Source organism: Eptesicus fuscus, chromosome 2, assembly GCF_027574615.1.
Source record: "Eptesicus fuscus isolate TK198812 chromosome 2, DD_ASM_mEF_20220401, whole genome shotgun sequence".
Lineage (NCBI taxonomy): Eukaryota > Metazoa > Chordata > Mammalia > Chiroptera > Vespertilionidae > Eptesicus > Eptesicus fuscus.
In genome coordinates this window covers 75,259,856-75,274,891 of record NC_072474.1, presented here as the reverse complement: position 1 = coordinate 75,274,891, position 15,036 = coordinate 75,259,856, and the positions used below count along the sequence as shown (strand labels likewise).

The following is a 15,036-nucleotide window of genomic DNA, read 5'->3' as shown; positions in this document are numbered from 1 at the left end:
CACAGACTGAGAGTGAATGGATGGAAAAATATCTTTCAGGCAAATGGAAATGAAAAAAGGAAGCTGGGGTAGCAATACTTATATTGGACAAAATAGACCTCAAAGTGAAGGCCATAACAAGAGATGAGGAAAGCCAATTCATAATACTAAAGGGATCAATACATCAAGAAGATATAACTATGGTAAACATATATGCACCCAATACAGGGATACCCAAATACATAAAAAAAAAACTTCTGGAAGAAATCAAGGGAGAGATCGACAACCATATAATCATACTAGAGGACTTTAACACCCCCTGACATCACTGGATAAATCCTCTGGACAAAAAATCAGCAAAGAAACAGCAATCCTAAATGACTCACTAGATCAGATGGACTTAATTGACATCTTCAGAACACTTCACCCCAAAGCTACGGAATATACATTCTGCTCAAGTGCACATGGGACATTTTTAAAGATAGACCATATATTGCAGTGGTTTTCAACCTTTCTTTCTTTCTTTTTTTAAAAAAATATATTTTATTGATTTTTCACAGAGAGGAAGGGAGAGGGGTAGAGAGTTAGAACATCAATGAGAGAGAAACATCCATCAGCTGCCTCGTGCACGCCCCCTACTGAGGATGTGCCCACAACCACGGTACATGCCCTTGACCAGAATTGAACCTGGGACCCTTCAGTCTGCAGGTCGATGCTCTATCCACTGAGCCAAACCGGTTTCAGCTCTCAACCTTTCTAATGCCACAACCCTTTAATACAGTTCCTCATGTTGTGGTGACCCCCAACCATAAAATTATTTTTGTTTCTACTTCATAACTGTAATTTTGCTACTGTTAATGAATCATAATGTAAATATCTGTGTTTTCCGATGGTCTTAGGCTCTACAGCAGTGGTTCTCCCTGCTAGCGGTTCTCAACCTGTGGGTCACGACCTCAGGTTGAGAACCGCTGCTGTAGAGCCTAAGACCATCGGAAAACACAGATATTTACATTATGATTCATTAACAGTAGCAAAATTACAGTTATGAAGTAGAAACAAAAATAATTTTATGGTTGGGGGTCACCACAACATGAGGAACTGTATTAAAGGGTTGTGGCATTAGAAAGGTTGAGAACCACTGGTATATTGGGTCACAAGCAAAGTCTCTCCAAATTCAAAAAGATTGAAATCATATCAAGCATCTTCTCAGATCACAATGGCATAATATTAGAAATCAACTAAAGTAAAAACAATCAAAAGAATTCAAACACTTGGAAGCTGAATAGCATGCTATTTAACAATGATTGGGTTACCAAAGAGATCAAAGAAGAAATTAAAAACATCCTGGAAATAAATGACAATGAAAGCACAACAATCTAAAATCTATGGGTCACAGTGAAAGCAGTCTTGAAAAGGAAGTTCATAGCTCTACAAGCCTACCTCAAAAAAACAAGAAAAAATGTTAATAAATTATCTAACTGTACAACTTAAAGAATTAGAAAGAGAGTAACAGGAAAATCCCAGAGTAAGCAGAAGGAAGGAAATAATAAAGATCAGAGTGTAAATAAATGACATAGAGACCAAAAAACAACAACAATAAAAAAACCCCACACACAAAATAAAAGATCAATAAAACCAAGAGCTGCTTCTTTGAAAGGATAAACATGATTGATGAACCTCTAGCCAGACTCACCAAGAAGCAAAGAGAGAGGACCCAAACAAACAAAATGAGAAATGAAAGAGGTGAAGTAACAAATGACCCCACAGACATACAAAGGATTGTAAAATGTACTATGAACAACTCTTCTCCAACAAACTGGACAACCTTGATGAAATAAATGTATTCCTAGAAAAATACAAGCTTCCAAAAATCAATCAGGAAGAATAAAAAAAACCTGAATAGGCTGATAACTACTGATGAAATTGAAACAATAATCAAAAAACTTCTAGCAAACAAAAGCCCTGGACCAGATGACTTCACAGGGGAGTTTTACCAAACATTCAAAGAAGAACTAAAACCTATCCTTCTCAGATTATTCCAAAAAATTCAAGAAGAAGGCATACTTCCAAGCTCTTTCTATGAAGCCAACATTACCCTAATCCCAAAATCAGATAAAGACACCACAAAGAAAGAGAATTACAAGCCAATATCCCTCATCAACATAGATGCTAAAATTCTCAACAAAATTCTAGCAAATCAGATCTAGCATTACATTAGGACAATCATATACCACGACCAAGTGGGATTTATTCCAGGGATGCAAGGCTGGTATAATATCCACAAATCGATAAACGTGATACATCACATAAACAAATTGAGAGACAAAAATCACATAGTCATATCAAATGATTAAGAAAAGGCGTTTGACAAAATCCAACACCCTTTCCTGATAAAAACTCTCAGAAATGTGGGAATAGAGGTATCAGACCTCAACATAATAAAAGCCTTACATGACAAACCTACAGCCAACATCATACTCAATGGATAAAAACTAAAACCATTTCCCCTAAAAACAGGAACAAGATAGGGATGCCCACATTCACTACTCCTGTTTGACATAGTACTGGAAGTGCTAGCCATAGATATCAAACAAGAAGAAGAAATAAAAGGCATCCAAATTGGAAAAGAAGAAGTAAAATTGTCATTATTCACAGATGACATGATATTGAACTTAGAAAACCCTAAAGACTCCATCAAAAAAACTACTAGAATTAATAAATGAATTCGGCAATGTAGCAGGATACAAACTTAACACCCAGAAATCTATGGCTTTTTTATACACCAATAATGAACTCACAGAATGAGAAACTAAAAAAAAAAAAAAATAAAAATAAAAATAAATAAAAAAATTCCCATTTACCATTGCAACAAAAAATTAAGATACCTTGGAATAAATTTAACCAAGGAGGTAAAGGACCTGTACTCAGAAAATTACAGGATGCTGAAAAATGAGATAGAGGAAGACAAACAAATGGAAGAATACACCGTGTTCATGGATTGGTAGAATCAACATCATTAAAATGTCCATACTACCCAAAGAAATCTATAGATTCAATGCAATCCCCATTAAAATGCCAATGGCATATTTCAAAGACCTAGAACAAACTCTCCAAAGATTCATCTGGAGTAAAAAAAGACCCCGAATAGCTGCAGCAATCTTGAGAAAGAAGAACACAGTTGGAGGGATCAGTGTACCAGATATCAAGCTATACTACAAAGCCACTGTTTGCAAAACTGCTTGTTATTGGTACAAGAACAGACAAATAGACGAATGAAACAGAACAAAGAACCCAGAAGTCAACCCAAGCCATTATGCTCAATTAATATTTGACAAAGAGGCAAGAATATACAATGGTGTCAAGACAGTCTCTTCAATAAATCGTGTTGGGAAAATTGGACATACACATGCAAAAAAAATGAAACTAGACCACTAAATTACACCATACACAAAAATAAACTCAAAATGGATAAAAGACTTAAATGTAAGACGGGAAACCATAAAATCTTAGAAGAAGCTATAGGCAGCAAAATAGCAGACATTTGTCATAGCAATATCTTTACCAATACACCTCCTAGGGCAGTGGTCGGCAAACCGCGGCTCGCGAGCCACATGCGGCTCTTTGGCTCTTGAGTGTGGCTCTTCCACAAAATACCATGGCCTGGGCGAGTCTATTTGGAAGAAGTGGCGTTAGAAGAAATTTAAGTTTTAAAAATTTGGCTCTCAAAAGAAATTTCAATCGTTGTACTGTTGATATTTGGCTCTGTTAACTAATGAGTTTGCCGACCACTCTCCTAGGGCAATGAAAACTAAGGAAAAAATAAACAAATGGGACTACAGCAAAATAAAAAGCTTCTGCAGCCCTAACCGGTTTGGCTCAGTGGATAGAGCATCGGCCTACAGACTGAAGGGTCCCAGGATTGATTCCGGTCAAGGGCATGTACCTTGGTTGTGGGCACATCCCCAGTAGGGGGTGTGCAGGAGGCAGCTGATAGATGTTTCTCTCTCATCGATGTTTCTAACTCTCTACCCCTCTCCCTTCCTCTCTGTAAAAAATCAATAAAATATATTTTAAAAAAACTTCTGCACAGTGAAAGAAACCCTCAACAAAACAACAAGAAAGCTCATTGCATGGGAGAACATATTTGCCGATGTTATCTCCGATAAGGGTTTAATCTCCAAAATTTATAGGGAACTCATATAACTTAACAAAAGAAAGATAACCCAATCAAAATATGGGCAAAGGACCTAAATAGACATTTTTTGAAAGAGGACATGCAGAAGGCCAAGAGACATATGAAATCATGCTCAAAGTCACTAATCATCTGAGAGATGCAAGTCAAAACAACAATGAGGTACCATCTCACACATGTTAGAATGGCTATCATCAACAAATCAACAAACTACAAGTGCTGGAGAGGATGCAGAGAAAAAGGAACCCTCGTGCACTGCTGGTGGGAATCCAGACTGGTGCAGCCACTGTGGAAAACAGTATGGCATTTCCTCAAAAATTTAAAAATGGAACTCCTATTTGACCCAGTAATCCCACTTCTAGGAATATATCCTAAGAAATCAGAAACCCCAATCAGAAAGGACATATGCACCCCTATGTTCATAGCAGCACAATTTACAATAGCTAAGATTTGGAAACAGCCTAAGTGCCCATCAGCAGATGAGTGGATTAGAAAACTGTGGTACATATACACAATGGAATACTACACTATTGGAAAAAAAGAAGGAATTCTTACCATTTGCAACAGCATGGATGGAACTGGTGAGCATTATGCTAAGTGAAATAAGCCAGTAGGAGAAAGATAAATATCACATGATATCACTGATTTGTGGAACATAATGAACAATATAAACTGATGAACAAAAACAGAACCAGAGTCATAGAAGCATTGAATAGACTGTCCAACCTATGAGGGAAGGTAGGAGGTGTGGGGGTAAGAGATCAACCAAAGGACTTGTATGCATGCATATGAGCATAATCAAAATGGTCACAGATACTAGGGGGGTGAGGGCATGTGCTGGGGGTTGGGGGAGGCCAGGGAGAGGTCAATGGGGGAAAAAGGAGATTTATGTAATACTTTAAACAATAAAGAATTAAAAAAAAGAAAAAAGAGAACTCTGCTTGACATTGAAGTATGGGAAATAAATAAAATATAAAGAACAAATATTAGAGCTCAAAACCCCAAACACTGGGGTTATTTGGCAAAGGCACCAATAACCTAATATTTCCCTACATGCCCTGAGGGCACTAGAATATCCACTCTATATTGATGGATGTCCTAATGTTCATACTAGAAAAGTAGGTGGTAAGTTTGAGAAAGATTTTTGTAAAAATATAATTTAAAGAGAATTTTTATATTTTATTAAACAGATAAAATATAAACTATTCAGAAAATTTGCCTATTTAGAAAGAGTTATTTACAATGAATTGTCTTTTGTCAAGGTATTATATTACTTAGAATATTTTAAAAAACATTTTGTTAATAAAACAGGCTTATAAGAACTGAAGATTGGTTCTTGGTTAAGAAAGGACACTGTGGGCAATAATAAGCTTTAAGAAAATGTCCTCTGGGATTTATCAAAGAATAATTGGTTAGTCAACTGGTTAAATCATGGTGCAAATGCAGCCATGCATTGTCTCAGGATCAAGCCACATGAAAAAGGTGAGTTCTACTAATCATCCATTTGTCAGTGTTGGCCAGCTGCTCACAAATGAGTGCTAGGCCAGAGCTTTATTCTTCCTGTAAAACTGTTAATAGTGGGTCAGGACAGTGATCTGTATGAAGTTCTATGTTATTATTCTTTCTATTAATTCAACATAATTTGAGTTTTTACTTTAACTAATTATGATTTAGCATAAGTTTTTAAAATATTTTTCATCCTATTCAATAGATGGTTAAGTGTACCAGTATACGCAGGCATTTTTAAGGAAATGATTATTATTTAAAGCAAATTACAGGCTTACCCTTAAATATGCCCATTAAAGTTATGAACATTCAACTTTATAAGGCATTTGATTTAAAACCCTCACTTTAGCTTGTGAGATATTTCTTTACTTTATAAGGAATTACTTGGATTTTTCATTCCAGAGCTCCCTGAAGAGAGCCACCATGTGGTCATCTTTGTAGTTGTGTATTTGGTACATCTAGTTTAGTGTTACATTTTCTTCTTAGCTTTTGGCTTGAGGGTTTATGGCAGTGATAGTCAAGAGCATCATGCTGTGAGGTCAACTTGTTTGGTGAGATATCGCTTGAATTGTTTAACTTGTCATTTCCTTCCTTCTTTTATTTATTTATTTTTGGATTGAAGTTTGAATTACATAAACAAACACTTGTATGTTTTGGTTTGATTCTTAAGCTATAAAATAACAAGATCATGTACAGCAGTCACATTATAAAATAAAGAAAAACTATGCTAACTAATTTTAATTATTGACATTAATATCTCTGTTTTAAAGAAATGTGATATGTTTTAAGCATACATGAATATAAATTGGGGAGTTTGGAAATGCATAAAAAGTTTCCCCATTGGCATCAATGGTATTAGGTTGAGAAATTCTCTTTTTGAGAGATTTTTCAGGAAACACTTCTTTCATGGGCAGGAAAAACTATACCATCAATAGTTTTTCTAGGTTTATGCTAACTAGGCAATTTGAAAATCTTCTGAACTAGTGAGTTTAGGATGAATGGAGAAAACATTGCTCTCTCACTGATTGTTAGTAACTTGGAACATAGTATCTTTGTCATTTTTCATGGAATTCAGGAGTGAGTAGAAAATTTAATGACACATTATGTTCATGGGTCTTAATAAGTGAAGTACTCTTTACATCCTAAATCTGGAGTAACAATGTCTACTAGTAACATACATGTTGCAACCTTGCCATCATCCTTCCTCAATTGGGATTCTGGAAGAGAATTAATCTCTAAAGCTTTAGGGGAATTTTATTTTTATGAAATGAATGAACTCTTTTATGCATCTGGAATAGTACTAACTATCTATTTTCCTTGGAAGAACTGAAAACAATCACACATACCATTTTCTTTAGGGATTAATTCTTTTTATGGAACCCCAGTTGACAAATATATGTATACTAGAGGCCTGGTGCATGAAATTCATGCACAGGGGTGTGTGTCCCTCAGCCCAACCTGCACCCTCTCCAATCTGGGACCCCTCGGGGGATGTTCGACTGCCGGGCCTAAATAGGCAGTCGGACATCCCTCTCACAATCCTGGACTGCTGGCTCCCAACTGCTCGCCTGCCTGCCTGATTGCCCCTAACCGCTTCTGCCTGCCAGCATGATCAGCCCCTAACCACTCCCCTGCCAGCCTGATCAACGCCTAACTGCTCTCCTGCCGGCCTGATCGTCCCCAACTGCCCTCTCCTGACACCCCGGTCACCCCCAAATGCCCTCCCCTGCATATTTCCTCTTTATTAGATAGGGTTTTTTCTTTAACATATTGGACAGCCCTAACTGGTTTGGCTCAGTGGATGGACCAATGGCCTGCAGACTCAAGGGACCCAGGTTCAATTCCAGTCAAGGCCATGTACCTTGGTTGGGGGCATATACTCAGTGGGGACTGTGCAGAAGGCAGCTGATCGATATTTCTCTCTCATAGATGTTCCTAGCTCTCTATCCCTTTCCTTTCCTCTCTGTAAAACATCAATAAAATATATATAAAAAAAGAAACCTTTAAGATTCCTCCATATCTGCCTGGCTGGTGTGACTCAGTGGCTGAGACCCCAGGCTGGGGGCGGGGCCCAATCGCCACGTGGGTGCATGCGTCGCCACCAGCCCAAGACCCCAGGCTGGGGGTGTGGACTCAAACTGCCGCTTGGTGCTAGAGCATATCCAAGTGGCTGCAGGAGGGGCGGGAATGTCCCCGTGTCACTATGGTGACACAGGGATGTTCCCACCCCACCCCCAGCCGCTTGGCACCTGCACTCATAGGCTCAGAGTGACCAGGGGGCGTTCTGGGACCCCTGCCGCTCAGGGCCTATGGGCCTACAGGCTAGGAGCAGCCTGGGTCCAGAGGATGTTCCCGGGACTCAGGCCAATCAGCGGCTGCGTATGCAAATTAACCGCCATCTTTGTTGGGTTAATTTGCATACTCGCTCTGATTGGCTGTGGGTGTAGCGAAGGTACGGTCAATTAGCATTTTTCTCTTTTATTAGTGTAGATATCTCCTATACTCTACAGAAAAGACTATTTATATTTATATTTATATATTTATATATCCTAATATATAAAAGGCCAGGGGCCGTCACGACCTACACGACCAGATGGATGACTGAACAGCAGGCTGTGTGGGGTGACCAGGCTGGCAGGGGGGCAGTGAGGGGCGACCAGGCTGGCAGGGGGAGCAGTAAGGGCAACCAGGCCAGTGGGAGGGCAGTTAGAGGTGACCAGGCTGGCAGAGAGGGGACAGTTGGGGGCAACCAGGCTGGTGTGTGTGGGGGGAAGTTAGGGGCAATCATACAGGCAAGCAGGTGAGCAGTAAGGAGCCAGGGGTCCCTGATTGTGAAAGGGATGTCTGACTGCCAGTTTAGGCCCGATCCCTGGGGGTGTGTGTATATATATATATATATACACTGTACTTTTCTGGTTTTCAGTTGCAATTTTGATATTATGGAAGTCATTAATTTACCCAACAGCTATTAACTGCTATATGCCAGCCCCTGTGCCAGTCTCTGAAAATATAATGGTGAGCAAAAATAGACATGGACTCTGCTCTCAAGGAGATTATGATCTGATGGGAGAGACAGTCCATAATCAAATAATCACTTGTGAATATACAATTAAAATCTGAGAAAGTGCTCTGAAGGAAAAGAATGGGCTTCTCTGAGAGCTCTTTCAAAGGAATATAACTCCTACTGGAATTGTTGGCCAAACGTGGTGACAAGGGTGTAGAGGCCAGTGGACTTAAAACATAGGGCTTTAGACATGTTGACAAAAACCTTCTGTTGAGAGGGGAGAAAGGAGGGAGATGGAGTTTCTAAGCAACAGATAGAGACTAAGAAAATATCAAAGTGCAGTCCATACTTAAGTATATTATACTTAACAGTCACTCATTTTCATAAAACTGTAGCATGGCATTGTAATATGTAATAATGAGAAAAATCATAAATCTGGAAAAGACATCCATAAAGTCTGTTTTCCTGGTGTCCTACATAATGGTCTTACAGTTTGGAAAAATACTGGGAATAAATGTTATTTCTTAACTTGTGAGTTCATGGTTTTAGCAAATGAGTTTCCCAAAATATATCTTTGTTGTCAACCTCTTTATAAATTGGAGAGATGTTTTATTTATCTGTATTCTTTTGAGGTCATGGCACATAGGATAAGCTGTATGATAAGAAAGGTTATAAAAGAAAGTATCAAATAATTGGAGGAAAGTCATATTTCAAATACATGGTGGCTTCATATCCAGGAGAAGCATGTTCAGGTTTTGCGTTTTAAGCCTTTTGATGTTCCATGCAAGTGAACCCTTGGTCTAGATTCTTCTCCTCTCCCCCCACAACCTTCACAAGCATTAAGTCCTTCCTTTAGGGATAGAGATACAATTCTGTCCTTGGTCAAATTTGTTGTACCAGAGACCTGTTAGCCTAGCTTAGCTGTGCCAAATGTTAGCTGTACTTTTATCAAGACCAGAGAATGGTGGGACATTTGTCCCTACCTTTTAGAAGCTGCCTTTTACAATAGTGTTAGGTGACTGAGAATAAGAATAAGATTGTGCGGAAGAGTGAGAGACAAAGTCCATTACAGGCCTATAAAGAAGTTTGATGTTAAAGAAATTCAAACTCAATTCTGGAATTTAGGAGTCTGTGACATCCAAAGGAATGGAGGAAGAAATCATGAGCCACAGAACAAGTCATAATAGTTTGAGTTAAAGGTTGCCTGCGTTGCAAAGAAACGTTACTTGGGAACCTGATTACTTTGAAAAAACAAAACAAACTATAATCTAATAAGCTTTAATTCCAATAATGAAAGATGATATTATATCAATAAATTGATTAAAATGAACCATGAATACTTAAACAGTGATTAAAGGTAATTATTGTATATAAAATGATATTTAAAGAGAGAAGTGTTTTAATTTGCATAACAAAATACCATATTCAAATTAAAAGTTGAAAATCACTCTATATCATACAGAAAAATGCTTACCTGAGACTCTCAATGAAGAAGAATCTATATGTAAACACCCAGTTTCACCATTTAACTTCTGATATAAAATGGTTTCGATCTTATCCCGAAATTTTGCTGCCTTATTTTTACAGCAGAATATAAACTTCAGCACAGAATGTATTACCACTTTCCCTTTGGCTCTGCTGCAGAACAGAAGCAGACAAATAAATTCAGCTTTTTACTGAGCCTCTATCATTCTTAGCAGAGTCATTGCACACTTTGTTAAGCAGAGCTCCTAGCAGCTATTTCAGTTTCTCCCAAGGGCATGGAAATGGCACTGTCTGGACATGATGAACAGTAAAGACAATGTGATTTAGACTCAGGGGAACTGAATTTGTATTCTAGATTTACCATTTTCCACTTTCTTGATTATAGCAAGCTGTTGGCATTCTCTGTACTTAAATTTCCTCATATCTATAATAGGGATGGAATATTATTTACTGGGTTATTGTAAACACCATATAAGATAATGTCTATGAAGGTATTTTGAAAATTTTTTTTTAAAATATTTTATTGATTTTTTACAGAGAGGAAGAGAGAGGGATAGAGAGTTAGAAACATCGATGAGAGAGAAACATCTATCAGCTGCCTCTTGCACACCCCCTACTGGGGATGTGCCCGCAACCAAGGTACATGCCCTTGACCGGAATCGAACCTGGGACCCTTGAGTCCGCAGGCCGACGCTCTATCCACTGAGCCAAACTGGTTTCGGGGGTATTTTGAAAATTTTATTGTGTAAAAACTAGAGGCCTGGTGCACGAAATTCGTGCACTTGTGGGGGGGGGGGCGTCCCTCAGCCAGACCTGCACCCTCTCGTAGTCTGGGAGCCCTTGGGGGATGTCCAACTGACAGCTTAGGCCCAGTCCCCATGGGAAGTGGACCTAAGCCGTTAGTCAGACATCCTTAGTGCTGCGGCGGAGGTGGGAGAGGCTCCCACCACAGACGCTGCATGCATCATTGCTACCAGTTGTTTCACCATTCGATCGATTTGCATATTAGCTTTTTATTATATAGGATTACTTATTAATATAAATGCATCTATGTATTATAAATCCAGTATGGACTCTGTATAAAGGACCAATAGCTAGTAACAAAGTGAATGTAACAGATAAGATGAGAGAATCATTAATTATCTTTTTTTTTTTTTAAAGTGAGGGCAGAATTTTCCAGGGTGGGCCAATTCTCACCTGTTAGAAATCATGACTGAGCAAAAAATTTAGACTAGATTTATTAAATTTGTAATTCTGACTTGAAGATGCAAATACATAAAATAAACGAAGTAAAAATAAACCAGAAATTTAAAAAGGAGTAACTACTAGTGACTCTAGGGAATGTGTCTTACACTCTGTTCTCTGTTTCTGTGTCTCCTCACCTCTCTAGGTATTTCTCTGAATATGTGCTTTTGAAAACCTACAACCACCCCAAAGGTTTATGAGACTCAAGAAAGATCCTGGCCCTAGTCGGTTTAGCTCAAAAGATAGAGAGTTGGCCTGAGGACTGAGGGATCCCAAGTTTGATTCTGGTCAAGGGCATATGCCCAGGTTGTGGACTTGATCCCCAGTAGGGGGCATGCAGGAGGCAGCTGATCAATGATTCTCGTTCATCATTGATGTCTTTATCTCTTTCTCCCTCTCCCTTCCTCTCTGAAATCAATAAAAATATATTAAAAAATAAAAAAGATCCTGAAAACATCCACTTCCAAACCTTCATAATACTCGTGAACAAAAACAGAAATCATGGCCAGTATCCATGATTAAAATGGTTATAAAGCCTATTATTTTAACATTTTTTCCAAGATAATTCTAAATTAAAGGATTAGCTTATTTTTATATCACTCCTTATTTATGTTTTAGAGTATGTATACATATGCTCTTACTTTGAGTGCTATATGTGAATTATTTTTATTTCCTTTATACAGTATTAAGCATTAGTTATTACTTGCCAATTTATTAAGTACTAGAGGCCCGGTGCACAAAATTCATGCACAGGTGGGGTCCCTAGGCCTGGCCGGCAATCAGGGCCATCATGTCCAGTCCTGATGGGGGCCAGGCCTGCCGGGGCCTGCTGGACGGGGGGAGGAACTACGGGAGGTTTGCCAGCCAGGGGGAGGGACTGAGGGAGGTTGGCTGTGGGAGCGCACTGACCACCAGGGGGCGGCTCCTTCATTGAGCGTCTGCCCCTTGGTGGTCAGTGAGCGTCATAGTGACTGGTTGACCAGTCTTAACGGTCGCTTAGGCTTTTATATGTATAGATTCTTTTATGCAGGTGCAATGCTAGTTTTTTCTAGTCTGTTCTATAGGGACAAACCCTTTATTTCTTATGCAATAGACAAGGACATATTGTATTACTTTGTTTATTTTAAAGATTTTTTTCAAACCATAGATGTCACTTTGACTCTTCATTCTGTGTCAAATAACAATCTAAAATTAAACTAAATATAGACATATGGATTATTAATCTGACATCATTAGGGTAAAATGATCCTCTTTTCTAATGAAAAATGAAATAAAATTTATTTTAATTTTACCTTTTCTTGACTTATAAAATACTCTTTAATTTTATATGACAAATGCTTGTTTTCTTTTACATTCCTGAACTTTCTATTCATTTACTCATTCATTCATTCATACATTCATTCATTTAACAGACATGTATTAATTTAGTTCAGGCAATATATCCTACATAGTTCTAGGTACCAGAGCTATATCAGCTCATATAAGATCATAAGATGCCTGCTCTCATGCTAGTAAGAGAGACAGATAAACAAGAAAACAAAGAAATAAATAATCTTTATGGTAAATTCTATGAAGAAAATAGAGCAATGACTTGAAGGGTCGATGTGGGAACATTATATAAAGCCTCTTTGAAGTAAGAGCCTCGTAACAAGGAGTGAGTCATGCTAAGGTCTGAAGGAGGAATATTCCAGAAAGAAGGAACATCAACTGTAAAAACCTTGAACAAAATAGCCTTAACATTCCCCTCGGTTTTATTAAATGTCTGACAGACTTCTTTTTGACTCTAGGCCCCCAGTAAGCCTGTTTTTAGATCACTTACTCTAGAAAACTTATACATGTAAATTCTTTCTCTGCTCTTTGAGTTATAAGTAAATTTTTCAAGAGGCTCTTGCAGTTTAACCCAGAAATGTATTTTCTCAGGGACCTGAAAGCCATCTCAGGTCTAGTGACCATCAAAGATGGTAGCCTTTCTATCTCTCAGTTTCAGTGGGAAGGTGAACATGTAACCTTCGTGGGCACCTATTCCAAGTTGTAAAACCACTTCCTGTCACGAAGACATTAGTTTGGTTTTCTTTGGGCAAAGTCAATGGTGCAATTTTGCATGTTTATTGGAAGAATAATAGCAGGTCAGTAGTGTGAATATAAAGTTATGGGTGAAGTCAAGGGTATGAGATGAGGTCAGAGAGAGGCAGGGCCAGGTCAGGTAGGGTCATGTGGACTATATTAGGAGTTTGGAAATTGTAGGAAATGATCAAATGATATTAAGTAGGGGATTATAGGCTCTTCCAATTCATTTTGACTGCAGTGTGGGGAATTGATTGTAGTGGAGCAAGAGTGAAAACTGAAGATTAGAGAAGTTGATGCAATAATCTAGATATACCTGCTTGGGTTCAACCTACAGCTCTAGCATTTATTAAATATGTGTCCTTGGCAAGTTACTTAACCTTCCTTTACTTCAGTTTCCTCATCTGTATAATGGGAAACTGATACATAAAACCATACAGGGTTATTATCAGGTTAATATATAAAAAAGTTCTCATGGGGGTGGGGGTACTTGTTAAGTGTGCTGGTTTTAAGGAGAGGTAGATTCCAAAGCATATTAACATTTCTATTTTTGTTTGTAGTTATTCTTTTGCTAGCTTTTGCAGGTTATCTGTTCCTTCCCAATGTTTGGATAAAATATCCTCACTGCTAGAAAACTGCTGCAGACTTGGATTTTTAGAGGGGCAGGAGGGTAAGGTAAAAGAATGAAGCTTGTTGGGTATAAATACATGTGCATACATCATGGCAAACCGTGCAGCCTCAGTTTCGGTGTACTATTACCATGTGGGAATGTGGGCTGTGTTGTTAGATATTTTGATTTTTTAACGTTCTAAAAATTCTTTTTTTATGCGGAATTTTTTAACTTTTACATTTAGGATTTACCCCATCAGCTACTAGTTTGCCATTCCTGGGTCAGACATTCTGTGCATGGCTCTCTTATCTTACCCATTCTTTCCTTAGCTTGAAATCATCTCCTGATTTTAAATTTTTTAATTTTATTTTGTGCTTTAGATTTTAAAAAACCACACCCATTTAATCTTTACTTCATACTCACAGTAATCTGGAATTCTTGATTATGGTTTAATAATTTCTCAATAGACCTTGAATACCTTTTATTTTCCACATTTGAAGATGCTAGTTGTTTTGAAGCCCCAAATTCAAATTTGTTTCAACCTTTTAATTGTATACCAGGGAAAGATATTCTGTTGAGTATGAGATAAGAAAGAGGACAGAACTTTTTTTCTCGGTGCCTCTCAGGCTATTTTATATACCTTACTTGGACAACATGGGATTTGACATACTGTCTTCTCAGTTTTGATCCATGAAATGTTTCATTTATCTGTTAAAAAAGTAAAATCCATAATGATTATTTTTTATTTTATGTTTTCATTGTGGAGAACTTCAAACATACATGAAAGCAGATAGAGTAGTGTGAAAAACCCATGTACCCATCATTCAGCTTTATCAGTTAATAAACTAGAGGCCTGGTGCACAGGATTCATGCATTGATGGGGAATGTGGCCTGCGGGGATTGCCCACTGTGGGAGTGCAGCTCATCCCAGTCAGCCAAGTGACGCTCCCA

General features: G+C 38.1%; 1 protein-coding gene across 1 annotated transcript in view; it reads right to left on the bottom strand.

Moving 5' to 3' along the window:
* The window catches only part of LOC103301729 (transmembrane protease serine 11C-like), a 53,101-nt gene that overhangs the window by 23,384 nt on the left and 14,681 nt on the right, over positions 1 to 15,036 (bottom strand). Inside the window, exons 4-5 of the mRNA XM_008158733.2 lie at positions 14,726 to 14,793; positions 10,156 to 10,319 (exon numbers count right to left, since the gene is read on the bottom strand). Of these exons, the coding sequence (XP_008156955.2) occupies positions 10,156 to 10,319; positions 14,726 to 14,793 (232 nt within the window). The remainder of the gene's footprint in view (positions 1 to 10,155; positions 10,320 to 14,725; positions 14,794 to 15,036) is intronic.